The 19,595-nt window shown below is 38.8% G+C and overlaps 4 protein-coding genes and 2 non-coding genes across 7 annotated transcripts; 3 read left to right on the top strand and 3 right to left on the bottom strand.

Moving 5' to 3' along the window:
- Positions 1 to 54: 54 nt before the first annotated feature.
- LOC141815581 (uncharacterized) lies at positions 55 to 2,592 on the bottom strand. 2 transcript variants are annotated; one of them, XM_074703533.1, is made up of 5 exons: positions 2,509 to 2,592; positions 1,766 to 1,930; positions 1,061 to 1,112; positions 913 to 979; positions 55 to 357 (listed from the first exon to the last, which is right to left on the bottom strand). In XM_074703533.1, the coding sequence occupies exons 2-5, from the start codon at positions 1,919 to 1,921 to the stop codon at positions 261 to 263; spliced, it is 372 nt and encodes a 123-aa protein (XP_074559634.1). In that variant the 5' UTR covers positions 1,922 to 1,930; positions 2,509 to 2,592; the 3' UTR covers positions 55 to 260. The 2 variants fall into 2 exon arrangements, with proteins under 2 accessions (XP_074559634.1, XP_074559635.1); XM_074703534.1 differs by having other exon boundaries at positions 2,514 to 2,592.
- Positions 2,593 to 4,048: 1,456 nt separating this feature from the next.
- On the top strand, positions 4,049 to 8,364 carry LOC141815573 (putative serine/threonine-protein kinase PBL8). The gene is made up of 6 exons (XM_074703525.1): positions 4,049 to 4,362; positions 5,005 to 5,339; positions 6,018 to 6,153; positions 7,260 to 7,396; positions 7,488 to 7,611; positions 7,690 to 8,364. Exons 1-6 carry the CDS (start codon positions 4,308 to 4,310, stop codon positions 8,148 to 8,150), a joined length of 1,248 nt encoding a protein of 415 aa, XP_074559626.1. The 5' UTR covers positions 4,049 to 4,307; the 3' UTR covers positions 8,151 to 8,364.
- A 1,345-nt stretch (positions 8,365 to 9,709) lies between these two features.
- LOC141815733 (U1 spliceosomal RNA) lies at positions 9,710 to 9,869 on the bottom strand. Its single transcript, XR_012600603.1, has one exon. It is a non-coding gene; the product is annotated as a U1 spliceosomal RNA (small nuclear RNA).
- Positions 9,870 to 13,658: 3,789 nt separating this feature from the next.
- On the bottom strand, positions 13,659 to 13,818 carry LOC141815734 (U1 spliceosomal RNA). Its single transcript, XR_012600604.1, has one exon. It is a non-coding gene; the product is annotated as a U1 spliceosomal RNA (small nuclear RNA).
- Positions 13,819 to 15,298: 1,480 nt separating this feature from the next.
- LOC141815580 (uncharacterized) lies at positions 15,299 to 16,175 on the top strand. Its single transcript, XM_074703532.1, has one exon. It carries the CDS (start codon positions 15,321 to 15,323, stop codon positions 15,948 to 15,950), a length of 630 nt encoding a protein of 209 aa, XP_074559633.1. The 5' UTR covers positions 15,299 to 15,320; the 3' UTR covers positions 15,951 to 16,175.
- Positions 16,176 to 17,839: 1,664 nt separating this feature from the next.
- Positions 17,840 to 19,031, top strand: LOC141815579 (pathogenesis-related genes transcriptional activator PTI6-like). Its single transcript, XM_074703531.1, has one exon. The coding sequence runs from the start codon at positions 18,050 to 18,052 to the stop codon at positions 18,782 to 18,784; it is 735 nt and encodes a 244-aa protein (XP_074559632.1). The 5' UTR covers positions 17,840 to 18,049; the 3' UTR covers positions 18,785 to 19,031.
- The last annotated feature ends 564 nt before the right edge of the window (positions 19,032 to 19,595 follow it).

The raw sequence follows: 19,595 nt of genomic DNA, 5'->3' as shown, positions 1-19,595 counted from the left end.
GATTATAAAATCCGGGCAACAAGTTGTTTCTCAGATAAAATATACACTACAGACTTCATCAAAAATAGTAAAACCTATGCCATCAGATATTATGCAAGCAAAAACAGTTCATTGACATGAAATCAATCATAAACAGTGTCGTTTTTTAAAACTTATGTCCTGCATAATCTCTAGAAAGCTCAAGCAACTCGATAGCCATCAACATGTTTATCGCCCATCAATTAATCATGTAGAACTTGTTTGTTTTAGTAGGCTTGTGGTCAATGACGCTTCCCTTTGGGTTTTGTGGTCGCCGTACTGAGCGCCATACCCGAAAGCTTATCAACTTCATACAGAAGACCAGCAGAGAACAAGAAGCTGCGGACATGGAAACACAATTAAACAAGGTAATAAACAACAGAAAAGTCTAATCGATAAATGTTCAAACTGAACTTCAACAACGCGCATGTACCAATCTTCATAAAGCAACAAAATGGCACTGAAATACCTGAGAACTAATGTCTACATGGATTAAGTTATGCCTTCCATTGTGGATGGACTCAATGAAGATGCATATGCTTCCTCTCTTGTTGCCTCTTGACTATGCTATGCACAATCTAAAAGATAGTGACCGCCGTCCTATCAACTATGGTAATTATAACATATGGATTTCAACCAACTAGAGTGCATGCATCGACCTTCATACAACAACAAACATCCATCATAATCTGCATACGACTGGCATACGACTCGTATACATTATGCTACGAGAGCAATCCTAGGAAATAACATTACACATATCTAGCTACCTGGTTGAAGGAAATTTGCGGCCAACAAGGAGAGTAAAAAATAGCAGTTTCTGTGCATATATAATAGATGACAACTGCAACTTTTTCACAAAAATGTATGAGTCAATTAGTCATAAAAAAGTACCATGTGGTGATGCAAACACGATGAACTGTAGCAGCAGCAACAAGAGCAACAATTTCCGCCAATACTACTGCAAATATAAATGTGTTATTAAACCCAAAAAAGGAAGTTCAGGTAATAAAAGAACAGTTTAAACAGTTATTGAACTCACCAGCACCCCATCCTGTCCTTGTTCCAGTTGATTCTTGATAGTTGCCAACGAACTGCAAAAACACAATTAAAGTCTTACTCCAAAAAGATGCTAGTTTTTTATTGTAGCATACATGACACCACCCAATCTACAGAATTTTACCAATGAACATTATGCTAGAAGCTTATCAATATAGCCTATTGACATTCTTCATCATATAATTGTGACCTCACTTATATGTATGCTACAACACTAATCATTAAAGCAGAAATTTTACCAAGATTTTCTAGTTGAGAGTAACTGATGCAGCTTCTTCGTGATGACATAGGCAAAAATTAAGTTCCTATAATACTCATTTAGACATACAATGACTATCAGTGCTTAGCAGATGATTTAATATATCAATTACTATAATAATAAATAACACTGGATTAGTTAGAAAATTTAATCGGTTACTATTCTATGAGGTATAACACAAGAAATGGAATAGCTAGAGATAGTTTTAGGAACATGGTACAGATTTTTTTGAATGTAAATTGATTAGCTCTACAGCAAAGAACTAAAAAACGTATAATGCCAACTAACAGGTATCAATAATCTCCAACCCTATTATGAATTAATCTGCCACATGATTGAGAAATCAGCATGATCATGAATACCATTACCATTGATTTATATAATATAAAACAAAGTCAATTCTGTTTTTAAAACAAAATAGCAACTCACCGTTAACATTAAAAGAAACAAAAGGGAACAAACAAAACCCCCAAGAATCGTCAGCAACTCAGAAGATGCCAATTTCTCTCTGTACATTTCAAGAAGCGAGAGAATGATGGCAAATGAAAGCAACGAGTAGAGCATAGATCTTCCAGTGGTGGCCATGGAGTCAATCTACCAAGAACAAGTTAAATGAGAGCGGCACACAACAAACATATCACGTATAAACAAATGCATGAAGAACACTAATAACATCCAAAAGAGAATATCAGAATTATCTGTGTCAATATGATATCCAGGGCCAGGAAACATGTCAAATTGTCAACAGTGTTTAATTTTGAAGAAAGAAGAAAGGTCAGCATTCCAAGATCGTTTTGTTGCAAATCATACTCTTTCTGATCTCTCAAGGACTTTATGGCATTAAAGAGTTTAACTTCAAAACGAAACATGTCAAGTTCGTCTTTTTGTTACTGAGATCAGTAAAGGCAAGCTCTTGGACGTGAATTTAGCATTGAACCGACCGATTAGTTAATCTAATCCAAAAACGACGTAGTGGCTTAGAAGAAGTAAAAAAGATGATAGATAAAGGGCTCCAACAACTAGGTGGAGACACCAAGCGCATCAAAAATGCATTCGACAAACATCAAAAATGGATTTTCACGCGAAATTCTGATCTACAACCAGAAAACGACAACGGGATCAGATCCAAAGCTGAGGAAAAGAAGCGCCGGAGGAACGCAGGACAAACTCACCGAACCTTTGCTACTTTCGCTTGTCGCGACGGACGCCGAAGGAAACCTAGAAGCAGCAGCCGAGGAGCTCGATGAAGGACAGGGTTAGGGATTTTACATGAAAATCAAAATGAGATCGGCCCGTGGGCTGCACGTGACACTGGATCCTAAATCGCTATGCCGATCATAATTGGGCCGGAACAGCCCAACGAGCCTTTTACTTTTTCACCAGAGAAATTATTATTAATTCAACATAAATTTTTAATATTTTAATAAATTTAAGATCAAATTTCATTATTTTAAAATTCTAAAAAATTTATGTAACGTGCAAATAATATTTTATTTTTTAACAATTAAGCCATTATCTTATGCTAGATATTATTTAAAAATTGGTCTGAAATATTTATGTAATAATGTATTTACTAAGCTTTAAAATTCGTGCTAAATTTATTATGATAGTGGAAGTTAACATTTATCCCAAATCAAAAAAAAATCAGACACAATTCAACCATCAATCTTTTTCAAGCAATTAAATTGAGAAATTAATTTTTTCCCGTCTTCAATTATTAGATGTTTTTTCTAAAAATATCATTTAAAATTTAATAATTTTGTAAAAAAAAATAGTTGTTCAAATATTTTTTTTCTATTTCAGAGGCCATGTAAGAGAGAAAAATAGGGTTTTAAGTTTCACTTTAATAAAAAAAAATGGAATCTACCACCCAAGTGTCTCTACACGATCAGTTCTAGGATTATTTATGAGAAAGTAAATCGGGAAGCTGCAATTAATCACTATGGATGATGACATTGTCTCAACTTCGTTGAAATTTAATTCTTATTCATTTTAACAAATTTATTTCATACTAACTAATTCAATCAAATCTCAGGGACAGAGTTTTGAGTTCCACACATAAAGAACCTTTGTTACTCAAATGAAATCCATAGTTTGACAATAAATTAGTAATAAAAAGGGCACGCAGTAGGTCAATTAAAAAAAATAATAAAATAAATAAATAAATTTATCACAGTTTTATTATTAAACACAACCTTATGGATATTAAAAAAAATAAATTAAATTATGAGGGGGCATTTTGACAATCTTCCTAATCAATAAAAAAGAAAGCGTTGTTGGTGAAGCGTAGAGATCAACGTCCACGTTTGGTGGTTGTGGAAAGCAACGTCCTAACCGAATCTCCATTCCACAAAATCTTCTTTATGTGTGTTGTCAGAAAAAGAAGAAATCTTCGCACATGCGTAATTATGCCATTAATTTTCATGTCACAATCTTCGAAAAAGGCAAGTCAAATTTCATCACCTTTATGAAAAATACATTTCATCAAAGATTATTTTAAATCATCATGGAATATTTGCTAATGCAATTTAAAATCACTATTTATAGGGATATTGAATTTATCGTATTGTCAATAAGTATTATTTGTTCAAATAAGTGAGATCTTTAACTAACTATTTAGTTGTTGTTGACTAGATCCCAAACTAGTTTAGAATTGACGTTATTTAATTCAATAAATAAAATTAATCAATATAAATTCATTTATATGTTTTTAATAATATCGAATCATTTTGTGATTTTGTCTTTTATAATCGTTTTTTGAATAAGATCGGAGTAGATCTTGTTGACGCTGCGGAATCTTTGGTTGGGAGCCGGCGGAGTGGAGCTTCTGATTCCTACGGGAAGAAGGAACGCAGGAAGAGAGCCAGAAGAAGAGATCTCGTGGTTTGGTTCCAGAAGCTGCATGAAGGTTAAGATCGCCTGGGCGGAGCGGGATTTGAGCGCCGGCGGAGAATGAGAGGCTGGGCCAAAGATGGGCAACTGCGGAACCCGGGAGGAGAACGCCGTCGCTGCCGCTCACGCGCAAGGTGACACGCCTTTCCCTCCCTTTGTTTCCTTTCCGAGGGATTCGAAGCATTGCTGTTGTTTTTTTCGGGCTTATCGGCTGGTTTTAGGGTTCTCCCGGGTTATTGCGGATGGATGCTTGTTCGCATTGTTGCGTGGATCTGATGATGGATGAAATGTTAAGGTTGGATCTTGTTGGGGAATCGGCCTGCTGAACTGAGTTCCCGGAGATTTGAGTTTTCCTTTTCCGTTAATTAGTAGCAAATTTACAGGATTCAACTTTTCCCCACTTCCACTCTCTGTTTTCTTGTTCATTATTAATTGATGGACGCTCGGTAATTTTTGGGTATCTTATTTTTGTCACATTGTGTTCGGTTGATCCTTGTTTTGCTCTGGATCTACCTAAGCAATCGAGTTGTCGCCCAGAGTTTGAGTTTTTGCGATGTTTAGGGATCTTGCTTCATATAGTGTATCTTTGTTTTCGTCTCCTACTTTTGGTCGTCTGGTTTGTTGAAATTTTATTGTAATTGACTGAAAACTGTTAGAGTGTAAGCGCCAGGATCTCCTTTTTTAAATGTTCTCAATCTTCAACTTGGTTATCAGTATTGGTCAGTGTTTTTTACTAAACCACTTTATTTATTGCATTTGGAACCTTGTTCTTGCAGTTCAGCAAATGCAAATCTTCCAACTACCAGTTAAGAATGATCTTTTGGAGAAAAAACATGCTCGAACGTTCTCGGATGTTAGCAACCCTTCGACCCCACGGCGCTTTGAGGACTCAAGAAATATTGCAATATACACTGATGTTATTGCCTTCACATTGTTTGAGCTTGAGACGATTACTAAGAGCTTCCGAACAGACTATGTGCTTGGTGCAGGAGGGTTTGGCACTGTGTACAAGGGTTATATAGATGAGAATGTAAGAGTTGGTCTCAAATCGCTTCCAGTTGCTGTCAAGGTCCTCAACAAGGATGGCCACCAGGGACATAGAGAATGGCTTGTAAGTTGGTTTTCTTTTCTAGTTTTTGGTTGTTTTTTTCTTTTTGCATAATACTTTGTCTTGGTTTTTATCCGATATGCCGCAACAAAAGGAGAATTGGAAAATGAATCTTTGTTTGGACCCATTGAACAACAGATTCAGAATATATGCTCCTCCAAAATTAATTAATTGGTGAACATGTGCCACTTGTAGCAAAATGTTTAAATGGAACAAAGTTGTCTTGTTTTCTTTGTGGGCAACTCTTGACAGCTCACCTACAACATGGGTTCTATATTTCCATTACTCAAAGGTATAACAAATATATACACGCATGACTTTTAAGTTCCCAAAGTTAAACATGTGCATCACCCACCTATGCATCTTTCCACTTGCATGATTTTACAAAACTTTTATTTTTCCATTTCATCCACTGTCTGAGGTGCAACAAAAGAATTTGGATCATTTACAACAATGGGTGTTCATCCTTGGGCTACTCTTCGGCAAGCATGCCATATTTCCCAACATCTAAAGCATAATTAGTATTCTGTACAATATGCATACATTTGTTTTACTTGAAAGTTTCGGGTGTCATTTATAAAGTTACCGAAAGCAAAAAGTTTTTCCTTTCCTTTTTTTTTCTGGCTACTTGTAGTTTTTTTTTTTTTTGTATGATTGACTTATGCTGATTTTGTTTTTCAGACAGAAGTTAATTTTCTAGGACAACTAAGACATCCCAATCTAGTGAAGTTGATTGGCTACTGCTGTGAAGATGATCACAGGCTACTTGTCTATGAGTTCATGTTTCGTGGAAGCCTTGAGAATCACTTGTTTCGAAGTATGCTTATTTGGCATTTTCTCAATATAATCAGAATTATTTATTTATTTATTTTGCTTGGCATGCCCTAGTGGACTTGAGTAGGAAATGCTTAACCTAGTGTGCAAAGTTTCCCAAAATCTCCAAGTTAGCTTATATAATATTTTCTTACTATAATCGGAATGTATTTTTTTGCTTGACATGTCTGAATGGATTAGTTCCAAATATTTAACCTACTGTGCAAGTTTTTCGGTTTCCTAGTATGCTTATCTGATATTGTCTTGATATAATCAGTAACATACATTTTGTCGCTCGATATATTCTTATGAACTTAAGTTGGAAGTGCTTACCCAAATTTTTTCAATTACCTAGTATGCATATCTGACATTTTCTTATTATAGCATGATGGATAGTCTATAATCGTAGACTGATGGCAGGATTGCTGTAAGACTCATCAACCTTGTGCAAAATGCCTGCCATCTGACATTGGCTATTTCATTGTAAGTATAAGTTACAACTGAAACTATCCTGAGGCTCGCTCATAGGTTTGTCTAACTAGTTGCCTGGCAATAGATGATTCACACCATTCATGATCATTGACCATTTACTGAAAGCCCACCTTTCACCATTTTGTTTCTTTTGTCTATTGCAACCCTTCACACTCCCATAACTGATACTAATCCTTTGGTTATTTTAGTTGATTGATGTATTCTGTTCTGGTTTGGCAGAACCCGTAGCGAGTGCAAATGCTCATAGACAGTTTGAATTTTCAGCCAAGTAGGAGGAACCTAGTTCATGATTTGAAGGGGTAAATAAAATATATAACTGTATCAAGTAGAGAGCATTTAAGAAAATGGGATGAAATACCACTGGTTTTGGTTTGTCAATGTTTTGATTGGATACATTCAATTAGTATGATAATTTTCATGAATTGAAGAAGTACTTTTTTTGTATGCGGCTTACTTTGTAGTTAGATTTTCTAGGTAAGGATATTAACTTGTTTCTTGTGGCTTTATCCAATGCTTCTTATACACTGATCTTTATGTTTGCAACTTACTGAATGCTGAATCAATTGTATGTCGATGAACTTTTATCTGAACCTAGCTCCTCTTGCATGAGGCTTTCAGAGACAACTGCACCGCTATCTTGGGCGACAAGAATGTCTATCGCACTCGGTGCTGCTAAAGGACTAGCTTTCCTTCACAATGCTGAAAGACCTATCATCTATCGAGATTTTAAGACCTCAAACATTTTGTTGGACTCCGTTAAGCATCAAATCCTTTTCAGTTCCTTAAAGATTGCTTTCCTATGATGTTTCATCTTTCGAATCTAAACTCTCTGTTCCCCCTCCACAGGACTACACGGCCAAGCTCTCTGATTTTGGTCTTGCAAAAGCTGGACCCGAGGGCGACGAGACCCATGTATCAACGAGGGTGATGGGAACCTATGGCTACGCAGCCCCCGAATATGTGATGACAGGTGCATATGCTAATGACAACCTATGGCTCATTGCTTTCACTTTGCATCTGCTAATTGTGTCATCTTCGATATGAGCAGGACACTTGACAGCCAGGAGCGACGTTTACAGCTTTGGAGTCGTCCTTCTTGAGCTCTTGACAGGCCGCCGGTCCATGGACAAAACTCGCCCGAGCAAGGAACAAAGCTTGGTCGATTGGGCTCTTCCCAAATTCAACGACAAGAGAAAGCTGTTGCAAATAATCGATCCCAAGCTGGAAGATCAGTACTCAGTGAGAGCTGCCCAGAAGGCTTGCAGTCTGGCATACTACTGCTTGAGCCAAAATCCAAAAGCAAGGCCTCTTATGAGCGACGTCGTGGAGACACTCGAGCCTCTGCAATCCAGCAAAGGAACTGAGGTCTCACTGCAAGCACTAGGCAGCATTGGGCTTGCGGTGAACAGGAGGACTAACGGTCGAATCGCCAGGAACAGTGTCATCTGTAGACCGATTTCTAGTGCAAAATGCGATCCAAATGCTCTTCCAGCCTTCAGGGTCAAGTGATTCCATCAAATCTTTTGCTCTGCAGTTCATTGTACATCTGCTATCCTATTGCTTGTCTAGTCTTGTTCTTCTTGTATGGGTTTTGCTTCGACTATCTGAGTATCGTGTAAAGCTTACGTCGTCGTGCTCTCTTCTTTCCATGCCATGAGATCGCTGTTTCAGATCTGTGTTCCTGTATTTTAACCTAGAAAAATGGTGAAGCTTCTTAGTCTAAGATTCATCTGCTTCTGAATTATAATTATGTGCAATCTTTTCTTATCAAATTCCTTACGTAACGATTGAGAAGCTATCAGTAATCATCTAAAAACGCACACAAAAAAACATAAATAATTAATTTTATAACCTCTTATCAAATTAGTTAAGAATGATTTTACTTTTTCAAATTATTTTATTAAATAAAATAGTAGTTTTTTCAATTAATCTGATGATTTTACTTTTCTAAATTATTTTATCGTGCAATAACACAATTGATAAAGTGCACATTTAATCATAAAGTAACCCCGTTTAAACAGAACACGATTAAAAGTTGAATTTTGGAAAATCATTAGTTTTTTACTCTTGCGTCTTGCAACACAAATAGAGATAATGAGCCGATCGAATTATTAAATCAAAATCAAATAAATTAATTTTTTAAAAAAATTAAACTGACCTACTTTATCACAAAAATTAAATAAATCAAACTGACCTATTATTGGAAAGTTGAGTCGGTAATTATGATTTTAAAGTTAATAAAAAATACATCTAACAATATTAATTGATTAATTATAATATAATAAGCAATTGATATTGTTCAATTTAATCAGTTTAATTAATTTTTAAATTTTAAAATTGAGATTGAATCGAATAAATTAAAATAATTTATTTTTTTAAAAATCAAATAAAATCAAACCTAATTTCCAAATTCAATTGATTCCATTTATTAATTTGATTTAATTAATGTTTCACAAATAGCATTTACTCTCTAACAATTGTTCTTTTTTTTATTTATTTCCTTGTCTTTTTTCCCTTTTTTATTTGTATTTTTTCCTTGTCCTTTTTCCCTTGAATGTTGTCTTGTTCTACACTATGTCCTAAGGTCTCGATTTCATCTCTCAATCTTCTTCTTCGCCTGTATGGTTTTCAATGATATACTATTTTTTTATACAATATCATTAGTAGTAAGAATTGTATAGTAAATTTCCTAAAACTTTTATTATTATAAAAAGACAAAGACATTAATAAATGAATATTTATCTCTGGTTCATATTCAACTTGATGCTAATTAATTATTGTCATTACTTTCTAAGTAGAAAGAAAATGATCATGAAACCAGCTTTTATTTCATAATGTGGAACTTGCCTGATAAAAAAAATTCATTTGTTTATGGTGGAGGTTTTTAATAAAGAATCAAACTAGTGTTTACGGAAAAAAGAGAGACGAAAAAATTCCTTTGACGTGCTTTTGAAATTTCCGTAAAAATATAATTTGGTAGAGAATTTATGTTTATTCATTTTCGTAATGTCTTAATTTATTAACGAGCTTCATCTTAAACAAATTAAAAAATATTTTTATTAAATTGGCAGGGGCCGCGCACGCGCGTACCCCCTCTGTCACAAATTATGACGTCCACTCTCCCACTTGGGGAGATGGTAAACCAACGCGCTGCCGCAGTGCAATGGCAGCCGTTGATCTAGGCCACGAGCCTTCCTGATCGCCCGTTGACCCCGTCCAGGTAAGTATGAAACAACGTGGCACGAGCCTTCTTTCTTAAAGGCCTCCGCCTCCGCTCCTAATCGCAGATTCCACGATGTGGGACTAAACAACCATTTGATTCTTCCTCGCTCACATCGCCGACCGACCACGACCACACCACCTTCCCATCCCACTTCCCTTGTTATGTCTCACATTGCGGCACCTAAGTGACCTCACTCGCTTCGCCAATGTGCAGGTGCCACTCGATCTCCAATTTCTCGCCGTTTTCCATGTACAATTTGTGATTACTAGACACCTTCCAAGTGCCCGATTGGTTTGTTTTGTTTCGGCGATGGAGGCTCTGATGCTTCGACGGGCCATTTGGTAGCGGCAATGACGTTGAGCGAACTGCGCGATCTACTTGTTTGATGATATGCTGCAGAGAAGCCTACATTTTGTTTTTACAAACAAAGTTCTTCCTCACCTGGTTGATGGAGCAAATTAAACAGGCCAAGCTCCTGTATCTCGATATGCTTGTCAGAGACAAAATGCAGTTACCAGCAGATGAAGCGATCCATGATCAGCTTAACTATTCAGCCCTTCACAGAGATCTTTCATTTCAGAGACATAAAGTGCAGTCGAGGTGGATCAGTCTTTGCCAGCTGATGGAATCAAATGACAAAGAGAGACTTGATTCAATGATGACAGATAAAAAATTTCTATAAAATCGTGACTATTTTGTTTCCAAATGCTATGCCTGCAATATTAATAAGCTAGAATAATCATATAAATGCAATATAGATATAAAAACCCTTCAGATCTTAACATACAAGCAGGGAAAGGAGTGATTTTTTAAAAAGTAAAGAATGTCCTTTGAGAACATTTAAAGCTAAGATAAGAGCACGAATCAAGAAATCTATGAATTTTAAAAGTGACTGACAGATATATTCAAATATGTAAGATTACATAGCTCTCCAACATTTAAAGCAAGGCATCAAATGATGAGCCACATGAGATAAGTTGGGCTCCCCAAACTACAAACAAAAAACGATCTTTCGTCGTCCTTTCATCATCTATCTATCTACATGAATGGGAACTATGTCTAACGGCTGCTCTTACTCTTAGGGGGTCGACCAGTGCACATTGTTGGGGCTAGGCTAGGGGGAGGCGTAAAGTCAAGGTCACATCTCTTCTTTCATAGTGAAATAGTCGAATCGAATGGAGACTAATTTAATAATAGAAAGGTTTTTCCTCGCCTACGTTGGCAGAGAGTATTCTGAAGACTCTCGGAAGGTGCTTTGCTGCAAGGTTTCCTTAATCAAATTATTTTTTAAAAAATAAATTTCTAAATAAACCAAATCCAACTTTCAAATTTGATCATTTCTATTGGTTAATTCGATTTAAACTATTTTTTGATCATCTCTATCCATAAATATCATTTCCATAACTATTTCCATTCTCATGCTTCTTTTTTTATCAATATTTTTTCCTTATCCCAACAACACCTGCAACTATTTAAAGATAGAGGTGGAGAAGAATTTTGGAAAATATATATTTTGAAAAAATGTATATTTTTTTTCACTTTGGCTTTCTCTAATGAATTTTTACACAAATAGGATTAAGCAATCAGTTAATAACCGAACCAATAAAATTATTAAATCTAAATTAAATAAATTATATATTATTTTTTGATAAATCAAATCGATCGAATTTTATTTAAAAATTAATAAATTAAATTGATAAAAATCAATTAATTTGATCGATTTCGAATTAATTGATTTTTTTTTAATCATGGATTTTAGAAATCAAGATTTTAAAAAATTCTTTTAAACATCACTCTAACAACATCAATTGACTAATTACAATATAAATCAGGACCGAATCTAATAAATCAAAATAATTAAACTATTCCCACTCTTGTGTCTTTGTTTTTTAAATTTTTTCCTGACCCAACACCACAAACTCTTTCAAGTTGTTCCTGGTGGTTCTATCACCTTCATTTTCACCCGAGTGATAAATCAGTCGGTTGATGCCGACGACAAAGGCTAAGTGAGTGGTGCCTGCCAAGAGATCCAATTAAAGATCATACCAGCCAGCAGCCACCAGCAATGAAAGGAAGATTTATAAAATCTAAAGTAACATCTACAAGAGACGTGGATGTGGTAGACAACGCCTTCAAGACATATTTGAGCTGGTTATGATGCAGTAGATTTACAGAAAAGGACAAGAGTTCGAATCCTGATGAAGCCAGATAATATCCTCCTGCATTGTGATCAACTGCAGTTTTTTGATTTACCTCTTCACAAATGATCATAGGGCCGTTTAAGTGGCGGATTCAGTCTTTTGTTTGCAAAAGAACAAGTGGATGTGGTAGACAACATTCCAGATAATCCGTCCTGCGCCGTGTGATTTTATGGAATAAATTTTGATAAAACTGAATTTATCAAATTGCAATAAATACCTAACAATATCATATTTATTGAAGTTTTCTCTTAAAAACAAAAATTGTAAAAAAAATATTTCAATTATGCCTTTATATATATATTTTTTAAGAAACAGATTATTTTAACTCAATTTTATAAAGACAAATTTAAAAATGAAATAATTTTTATTATTATAAAAAGACAGACATTAATAAATGAAACTTGATGCTAGATTAATTATTGTCGTTACTTTCCAAGTAGAAAAGGACCTGAATAGCGTGATAAACATCTTTGAACTTTCACACAGTTTGTTTTTTGTTTTTAATAATGTGAAACAATGTCTCTTTCATGATCATTTTTTTATTTGTTAAATGTCCACCATAGAATTGTGGAAAACTTTTGTGGAAACTTTAAATTGTTTATTGTTTAAGCTTTTAATAAAGAATCAATCTACTGTTCAAGGAAAAGGGAGAGACGTGTAGGGTCTAAAGGATGTCCACATCTCCACAATGACATGATATTGTCCACTTTGGGCCTAAGCCCTCATGGTTTTGTTCTTGGGCTCTACCCAAAAGGCCTCATGCCAATGGAGATACTTTCCATCCTTTTAAACCCATGATCTTTCCCATGTGTTTTAGATGTGGGACTATGTTTTGCACCCTTGCAACCCAACAATCCCCCCCTCAAACAAAGGACCACAGGCCCCCCCTCAAACGGAAAGCCTCCGTTTGATGTCTGAATCCTCGACCCACCAGGACTTCCTGCCCAGCCGCAACTAGGACTTCCTGCCCAGCCGCAACCAGGACTTCATGCCCCTCGGTCTACCCGACCTACTAGGACTTCCTGCCCAGCTGCAACCAGGACTTCATGCCCCTCGGTCTACCCGACCTACTAGGACTTCCTGTCCGGTGTCTGGTCCTCTTGATTCAAACACGGGAGCCCCCATTTCCTTTGTTTTTAAGGTTCAACCCACATGGTTAGATCCGGATCATGGCTCATCCGGCGGTTAGTCCGGTGAAGAGCGGCCTCGGCTCTGATACCAATTGTAGGGTCTAAAGGATGTCCACATCTCCACAATGACATGATATTGTCCACTTTGGGCCTAAGCCCTCATGGTTTTGTTCTTGGACTCTACCCAAAAGGCCTCATGCCAATGGAGATACTTTCCATCCTTTTAAACCCATGATCTTTCCCATGTGTTTTAGATGTGGGACTATGTTTGCACCCTTGCAACCCAACAAGACGAACCAATCAAGCTAAGTTTAATTTACGTTTGACTTACTATTGACATTTCAATAAGACTGAGTCAATATGTTCATGCAATTTGTGTTTAAAAATTTTATTTATTTTCATAATCATCCAAGTTGTTAGAACTTCCACTTTGCCAAATTAAGAAACATTTTAATTAAATAGGCAGGGGCCGCGCACGCGCGTACCCCCTCTATCACAAATTATGACGTCCACTCTCCCACTTGGGGAGATGGTAAACCAACGCGCAGCCGGAGTGCAATGGCAGCCGTTGATCTAGGCCACGAGCCTTCCTGATCGCCCGTCGACCCCGTCCAGGTAAGTATGAAACAACGTGGCACGAGCCTTCTTTCTTAAAGGCCTCCGCCTCCGCTCCTTGTCGCCCACTCCACAATGTGGGACTAAACAACGATCTGGTTCTTCCTCGCTCACATCGCCGACCGACCACACCACCTTCCCATCCCACGTCCCTTGTATGTCTCACATTGCGGCACCTAAGTGACCTCACTCGCTTCGCCAATGTGCATGTGCCACTCGATCTCCAATTTCTCGCCGTTTTCCATGTACAATTTGTGATTAATAGGCACCTTCCAAGTGCCCGATTGGTTTGTTTTGTTTCGGCGATGGAGGCTCTGATGCTTCGATGTTCCATTTGTTGGCAGCAATGAGGTTGAGCGAACTTCGCAATCTACATGTTTGATGATATGCTGCAGAGAAGCCTACATTTTGTTTTACAAACAAAGTTCTTCCTCACCTGGTTGATGGAGCAAACAAAGCTCCTGCATCTCAATATGCTCACAAATGCAGTTACCAGCAGATGGAGCAAACAGAGATCTTTCATTTCAAAGACATATTCAGTCTTGCCAGCTGATGGAATCAGATGACAAAGAGATGATACAGTGATCATCATTATTGCCAATGGAGTGCTCACAAAATTCACTTCTTCACTGAGATATAACACACAGTGTATTCTGAGTTCTAATGAAAAAAAATACTTCAAAAAATTGTTCTTAAATTTACTAGTAATTCTGTCTTTTTTCCTCTCATTACAAAGATTTTCTTTAGATTTTGTTGTATCTGTCAAAGATAGTGAGGATTCATTTGACCTTTCAAAGCTTATGCTGCATATGTGTTTGAAATAATTGAGTTGAAAAAGGAAATCTTCTTTTATTTACATTTAAATAAAATTGAAAATGTAAAATAAACTTTGTGATCATTAAAAATTTTAAATTTTATATTTAATCTACTTCTGTATAAGTGAGAAAAAAAATGTTAATATTAAAATATTAGTGGAATTGAATGCAAGACTATGTCATGCCTTAGCCATAATTGATGATGCACAGGAGTCAATGCCAAAGTGTCACAGTCCGCTAACCACTACCAAATTTTCACTTAATTATTATTCTAAATATCACCCATAATTAATCAACTTTCTTAAAATTGATAATAGATTTTACTAAAATAGATAAACAAATATATTTTTTCCTGTGAATCATATTTATACCTCATATGCTAAATCAAATACGTCGTATTAAATAAATCAAGTTGATCTCCAAGATTGTGAGAAAAATTCGAGCAGAAATTGCATTAATATTATTTTATTCTTTTTTACTCTTTTTTTTTTTTTTTGGAAAATTAAAGGCCAAAAAGAAGAAAAAAAAGAATAATATTTTTTGCCGTCGTTTTTCTCCGCAAAATTTAATATAATTAAGGGTCTATTTAATGACATTTGACTTGTCAAAAAAATAATTAAAATAAAAATTAATATTCTTTAATAACACGAACCCTATTGCTCGACCCCAAAGCAATCACTGCAACCACCGACGCGATGGAGAAATCCGACGCCCCCCTCCCCGCCCCGGCCGATCCCAAACATCGCCTGCGGCGGCGGCGCCGCTGCATCTGCTGCCTCGTCTGCCTTCTCGTCCTCGTCCTCCTCGCGGCCGCCGCAGTCGCCCTCGCCCTCACCATCTTCAAAGTCCGCGACCCCTCGACGGACCTCGTCTCCGTCCGCGTCCTCGGCGTGTCCCCCCGCATCTCCTTCCCCGTCGTCGCCATCCGGCTCAACATCACCCTCGACCTCGCCGTCCGCGTCAACAACCCCAACTACGCCAGCTTCGCCCACAGCGCCGACGGCCACACCCGCCTCCTCTACCGCGGCGCCGAGATCGGCGACGCCGCGGTGGCGCCCGGCCGGATCCCGGCCCGCGGGTCGGAGACGATCCACCTCGCCACCGCGCTGGAGGTCGATCGGTTCGCGACGGAGATCGCCCCTCTCATCCAGGACGTCCTCGCCGGCGCCGTTCCGATCGACGCCGAGGCGAGGCTGCCGGGTCGGGTCACCGTCCTCGGGTTCGTGAAGCTCCACGCGGTGGCCACATCCAGATGCCACGTGGTGCTAGAGGTGGCCAACCTCACCGTGAGCAGCCAGGAATGCACGCACAGCACCAGGCTGTAGGTTCACCGCCGCGGTGAGCGGACCGCGAGCCCGTTGGCGTCACAGACCCAGAGCCCACTCACGGGTTTGTGTCTTTATTCGCGTCTTTATTTAAATACACCTGTATAATTTCTAGGCGACGATGATTGGCTAACACAGTGTGTCTGCCTTGACTCGTTGGTCGTCTCGTAGTGTGTTTATTAGAGTTACGTATAATCTACTTCTTTTAATAAAAAAATATTAACAGCCAAAATATTACTATAGAATTAGTTTTAATTTTCATAAAACATAGCTTTCATATGGCCCACCTTTTAACTCTTGCCAAGGCAATGCCACGTAGCACGACGGCTAAATACAAGTGAAATTATTTATTTATTTGAAATTTCAATTTTTATATATTTTTAGATTAAAATGCTTTTATTTTTGCCACCCTCATGGTCATACCACTTCAAAATCTCATAATGTTCTCCATTGCGATACCTTATCTCATACGTAATCATATGCACCTTTGGGGGAATATAAAAAGGGGCATGAAATTCCCACGTATCAACACCCCACTTGAGAACGATCGGATCTCATCCATCTTAAACAAGTGTCGAGCATAAAGTGTGGTAATTTTTTTTATTTTTTTAAAAAATGAAAAATCTTCCATCATTAGATTATTTTGTCCCACTATATTATGATAATTTTATATAAGCTCGAATTTAAGTAGATACTAACACACAAATGTCGTACCACTATTTGGCTGCCACGTGGACACATATGTTCATCATGTGTCGACATGGTGCCACGTGGACATATAGCCATTAGATGGTGCATTTCAACAGGGCATTTCAACAACTAAGGGTAAATTTGTAATGTGAAAATAATAACAATAATAAATCTTGCAAAAAAGGTAGGGCAAAAGTAGGGAGCCAAGTGAGAATGATGATAGAAGGAAGTTAAACAACACTCACAAAAAGCTTAAATGTGTCTAGTGGCCTAAATTGAGTGAGACATTCATAATTTACAAGATGATTTGGATTATGATTTGAAAATTTATAAGTTAAAAGTGGTGTTATTTAAGGAATTAATGATATTCGATTAGATATGATGACCATAATTGGACTAAATGAATAGCTATGGGGATATATACCCTACCTAAGCAAGCTAATCATAAAGAAAGAGATTTAGTTTAATGTTGGTCTCAGTGATCGACAAGTGTTCCCACAAAGTGGGAAATTAGATTCCGCATCAAAAAGAGATTTAGTTTCGAAAAATAATATAAAATTGAACACAATATCATTTTTTTAAAAATTATTAACACAATATCATAATAAATTAAATGATATATAACTGATGATGGTGGCATTAGAAAGTTAAAAGAATTATATAAAAAAGATAAATGAATTTGTGAACTAGTAATGTGTAATTAACTTTGTAAACAGCGAATGCCAGGTGGAGCCTTCCACATCGGAACGGGCTCACATCATACACTTCCTTCTAATCGTCCGATTATTTAATTAATTAATCCTCCACTATTAATTTGATTAATTAATCACCTAACTGCTGCCTATTAATCAGTAATTAACAACTCTCAATGATAACCAAATCAATCGTCGCCGTGGGCATGCCGACACGTGTAGCCCATCCCTTGCGCACGAACCAGCGACCGATGACAATTCGGACATTTACATCTCTCACTAAAAAACCAAATCAATCTTCGCCGTGCATTTTCGACACGTGTAGACCATCCCTTGCGCACGAGCTAGCGACCGATGGCAATTCGGAAAATTCAGGAAAGGTGTGAATCGGAGGGCCAGCTGGAGCAAGGGCAAAATGGTCATTTCATGCAAGTGTGTGACTGTGAGTTCGGTCATTAAAAGTCCGCGATCGATGGGTTCCAGGCCTTGTTCTCCCGCGTCGGGATCGAGTCGAAAAACCCTCCTCAAAACCCTCTCCTCCGTCGACCGGATCTCACCTCGCTCCTGGCGAAATCGGAACGGGAAGGAAGAAAAGGAGGTACCTGTTCTTGATCCAGTCGGAGATCGGAGTCCGCGGTCGTAGTAATTTGGGCTTCTTTCGTTTTCGAATGGGTCGCCGGCAGTAGGGTTCGGAGAAGGGGGCGAGCAGGCAGTTATATGGATTTGAAGGTGAAGGAGGCCGGTGTGGTGATGGGGAAGACGATTGGTGTGGAAAGATCGAGTTTTGGCCGGAAGCGGCTCGTCCGGGTCCACTTCGGCGACGCCGATGCCACCGATTCGTCGTCGAGCGACGAGGGGTCCGGCGCTGCGCGCCGGATCAAGCAGCAGGTGTTCGAGATCCGAGTCGCGGTTCCCTCCGCGCCTCCGGCGCGGAAGAGGTCGGCGGCTGAGCGGAAGAGGTCGGCGGTGAAGAGGGGGGCGGCGCCGGTGGCGGCAGAGCCGAGCGAGAGGAGACGGTTCCGCGGGGTGCGGATGCGGCCGTGGGGCCGGTGGGCGGCGGAGATCCGCGACCCGCATCAGCGGAAGCGGGTGTGGCTCGGCACCTTCGACACGGCGGAGGAGGCGGCGACGGTCTACGACTCGGCCGCGGTGAGGCTGAAGGGGTCGAAGGCGGTGACCAACTTCCCGACCGAGACACCGACGGAGGCCAAACCGCCGTCCAAACACAAGGACGGCCCCTCCCCGGAGTCACTGTGGTCGCCGACGTCGGTGCTCCGCCACGGCGACGAACCGTCGCCGTTCGACTGCTTCGCGGAACCGGCGGTCGACCTGTCGTTCGGAATCGACGCCGACGACGCGGTCTCTTCGTTGCTGTCCGACTCATTCTGGCAGCGTCTGCCGAGGCCGTGGGAGGTGGAGTTCGCTGATTTCAACGCCGACGAGGTCTACTAGCACAGTCGCCGCCGGCAGCCGAACGGAATAACGAAGTCCCGGGGAGGGCAAATCCGTAATATTCTGCAGATATATATTTATGGTTTTGAATCGGAGCTTGGAAAAAAGGAACTTTTCTTGGAATTCAAGCATCGGAAAAAGCCCGTGGAGTTTTTTCCTTCTACGTAATCAAATTTTGAAATTTTTGGTGGCAGCATGTAAGAAAATAATTAATTGCGGGTCGAAATAAAAAAAAACCATGGAGTTCCTCTTTTCAATCTGAGAAATTTTCTTTTCGCCCCTTCAATATTTTAGTAAATAAGATAAGTCCTCGAGAGACAATTTCAAAAAGTGGAAAATGTAAAAGGAAAGTGATTTTTTTTTAGAGAAAAAAAAAATTCGGCCACGTGGCGAGGGCAGGCCACGGGGGCGCGTGCGTCACAGAGGCCGGTGGGAGAGGGACGAGTCCACGAAGGGACCCACCAAAATTTTCTACTTATGATATTCGCCTCACGCGTTAAAAGACAAATTTGGTTTCGGCCTTTCTGGGCGGTTCGACCCCAGGGGCCCAACTGGATCGGGATTGGGCCCACCTCGCACATGCTCCAATCTGGGTTGGGTGGGTGCTAACTAATTAGCATCTGAATTGTTTTCAGCAAACTTTTCGCCAAAATAATAAAAATAATAAAAGAAAAAAAAATAATTCGTCTACAATATCGTTCTTAGGATCCAACAAAACGGATAAGTTTCAGAGAACAAGGATAATGTCGTTTGCTTGCTAACTCTAGATTCGCTTACCAACTGTGTGTGGATTCAAATCTACTAACCACTG

This window comes from Curcuma longa, chromosome 21, assembly GCF_044706935.1.
Source record: "Curcuma longa cultivar G26 ecotype Majalengka, Jawa Barat chromosome 21, ITB_CL_G26_1.1, whole genome shotgun sequence".
In the NCBI taxonomy this organism is placed as follows: Eukaryota; Viridiplantae; Streptophyta; class Magnoliopsida; order Zingiberales; family Zingiberaceae; genus Curcuma; species Curcuma longa.
Note: the sequence above shows the minus strand (reverse complement) of the source record. Positions and strands in the feature narration are given on the sequence as shown.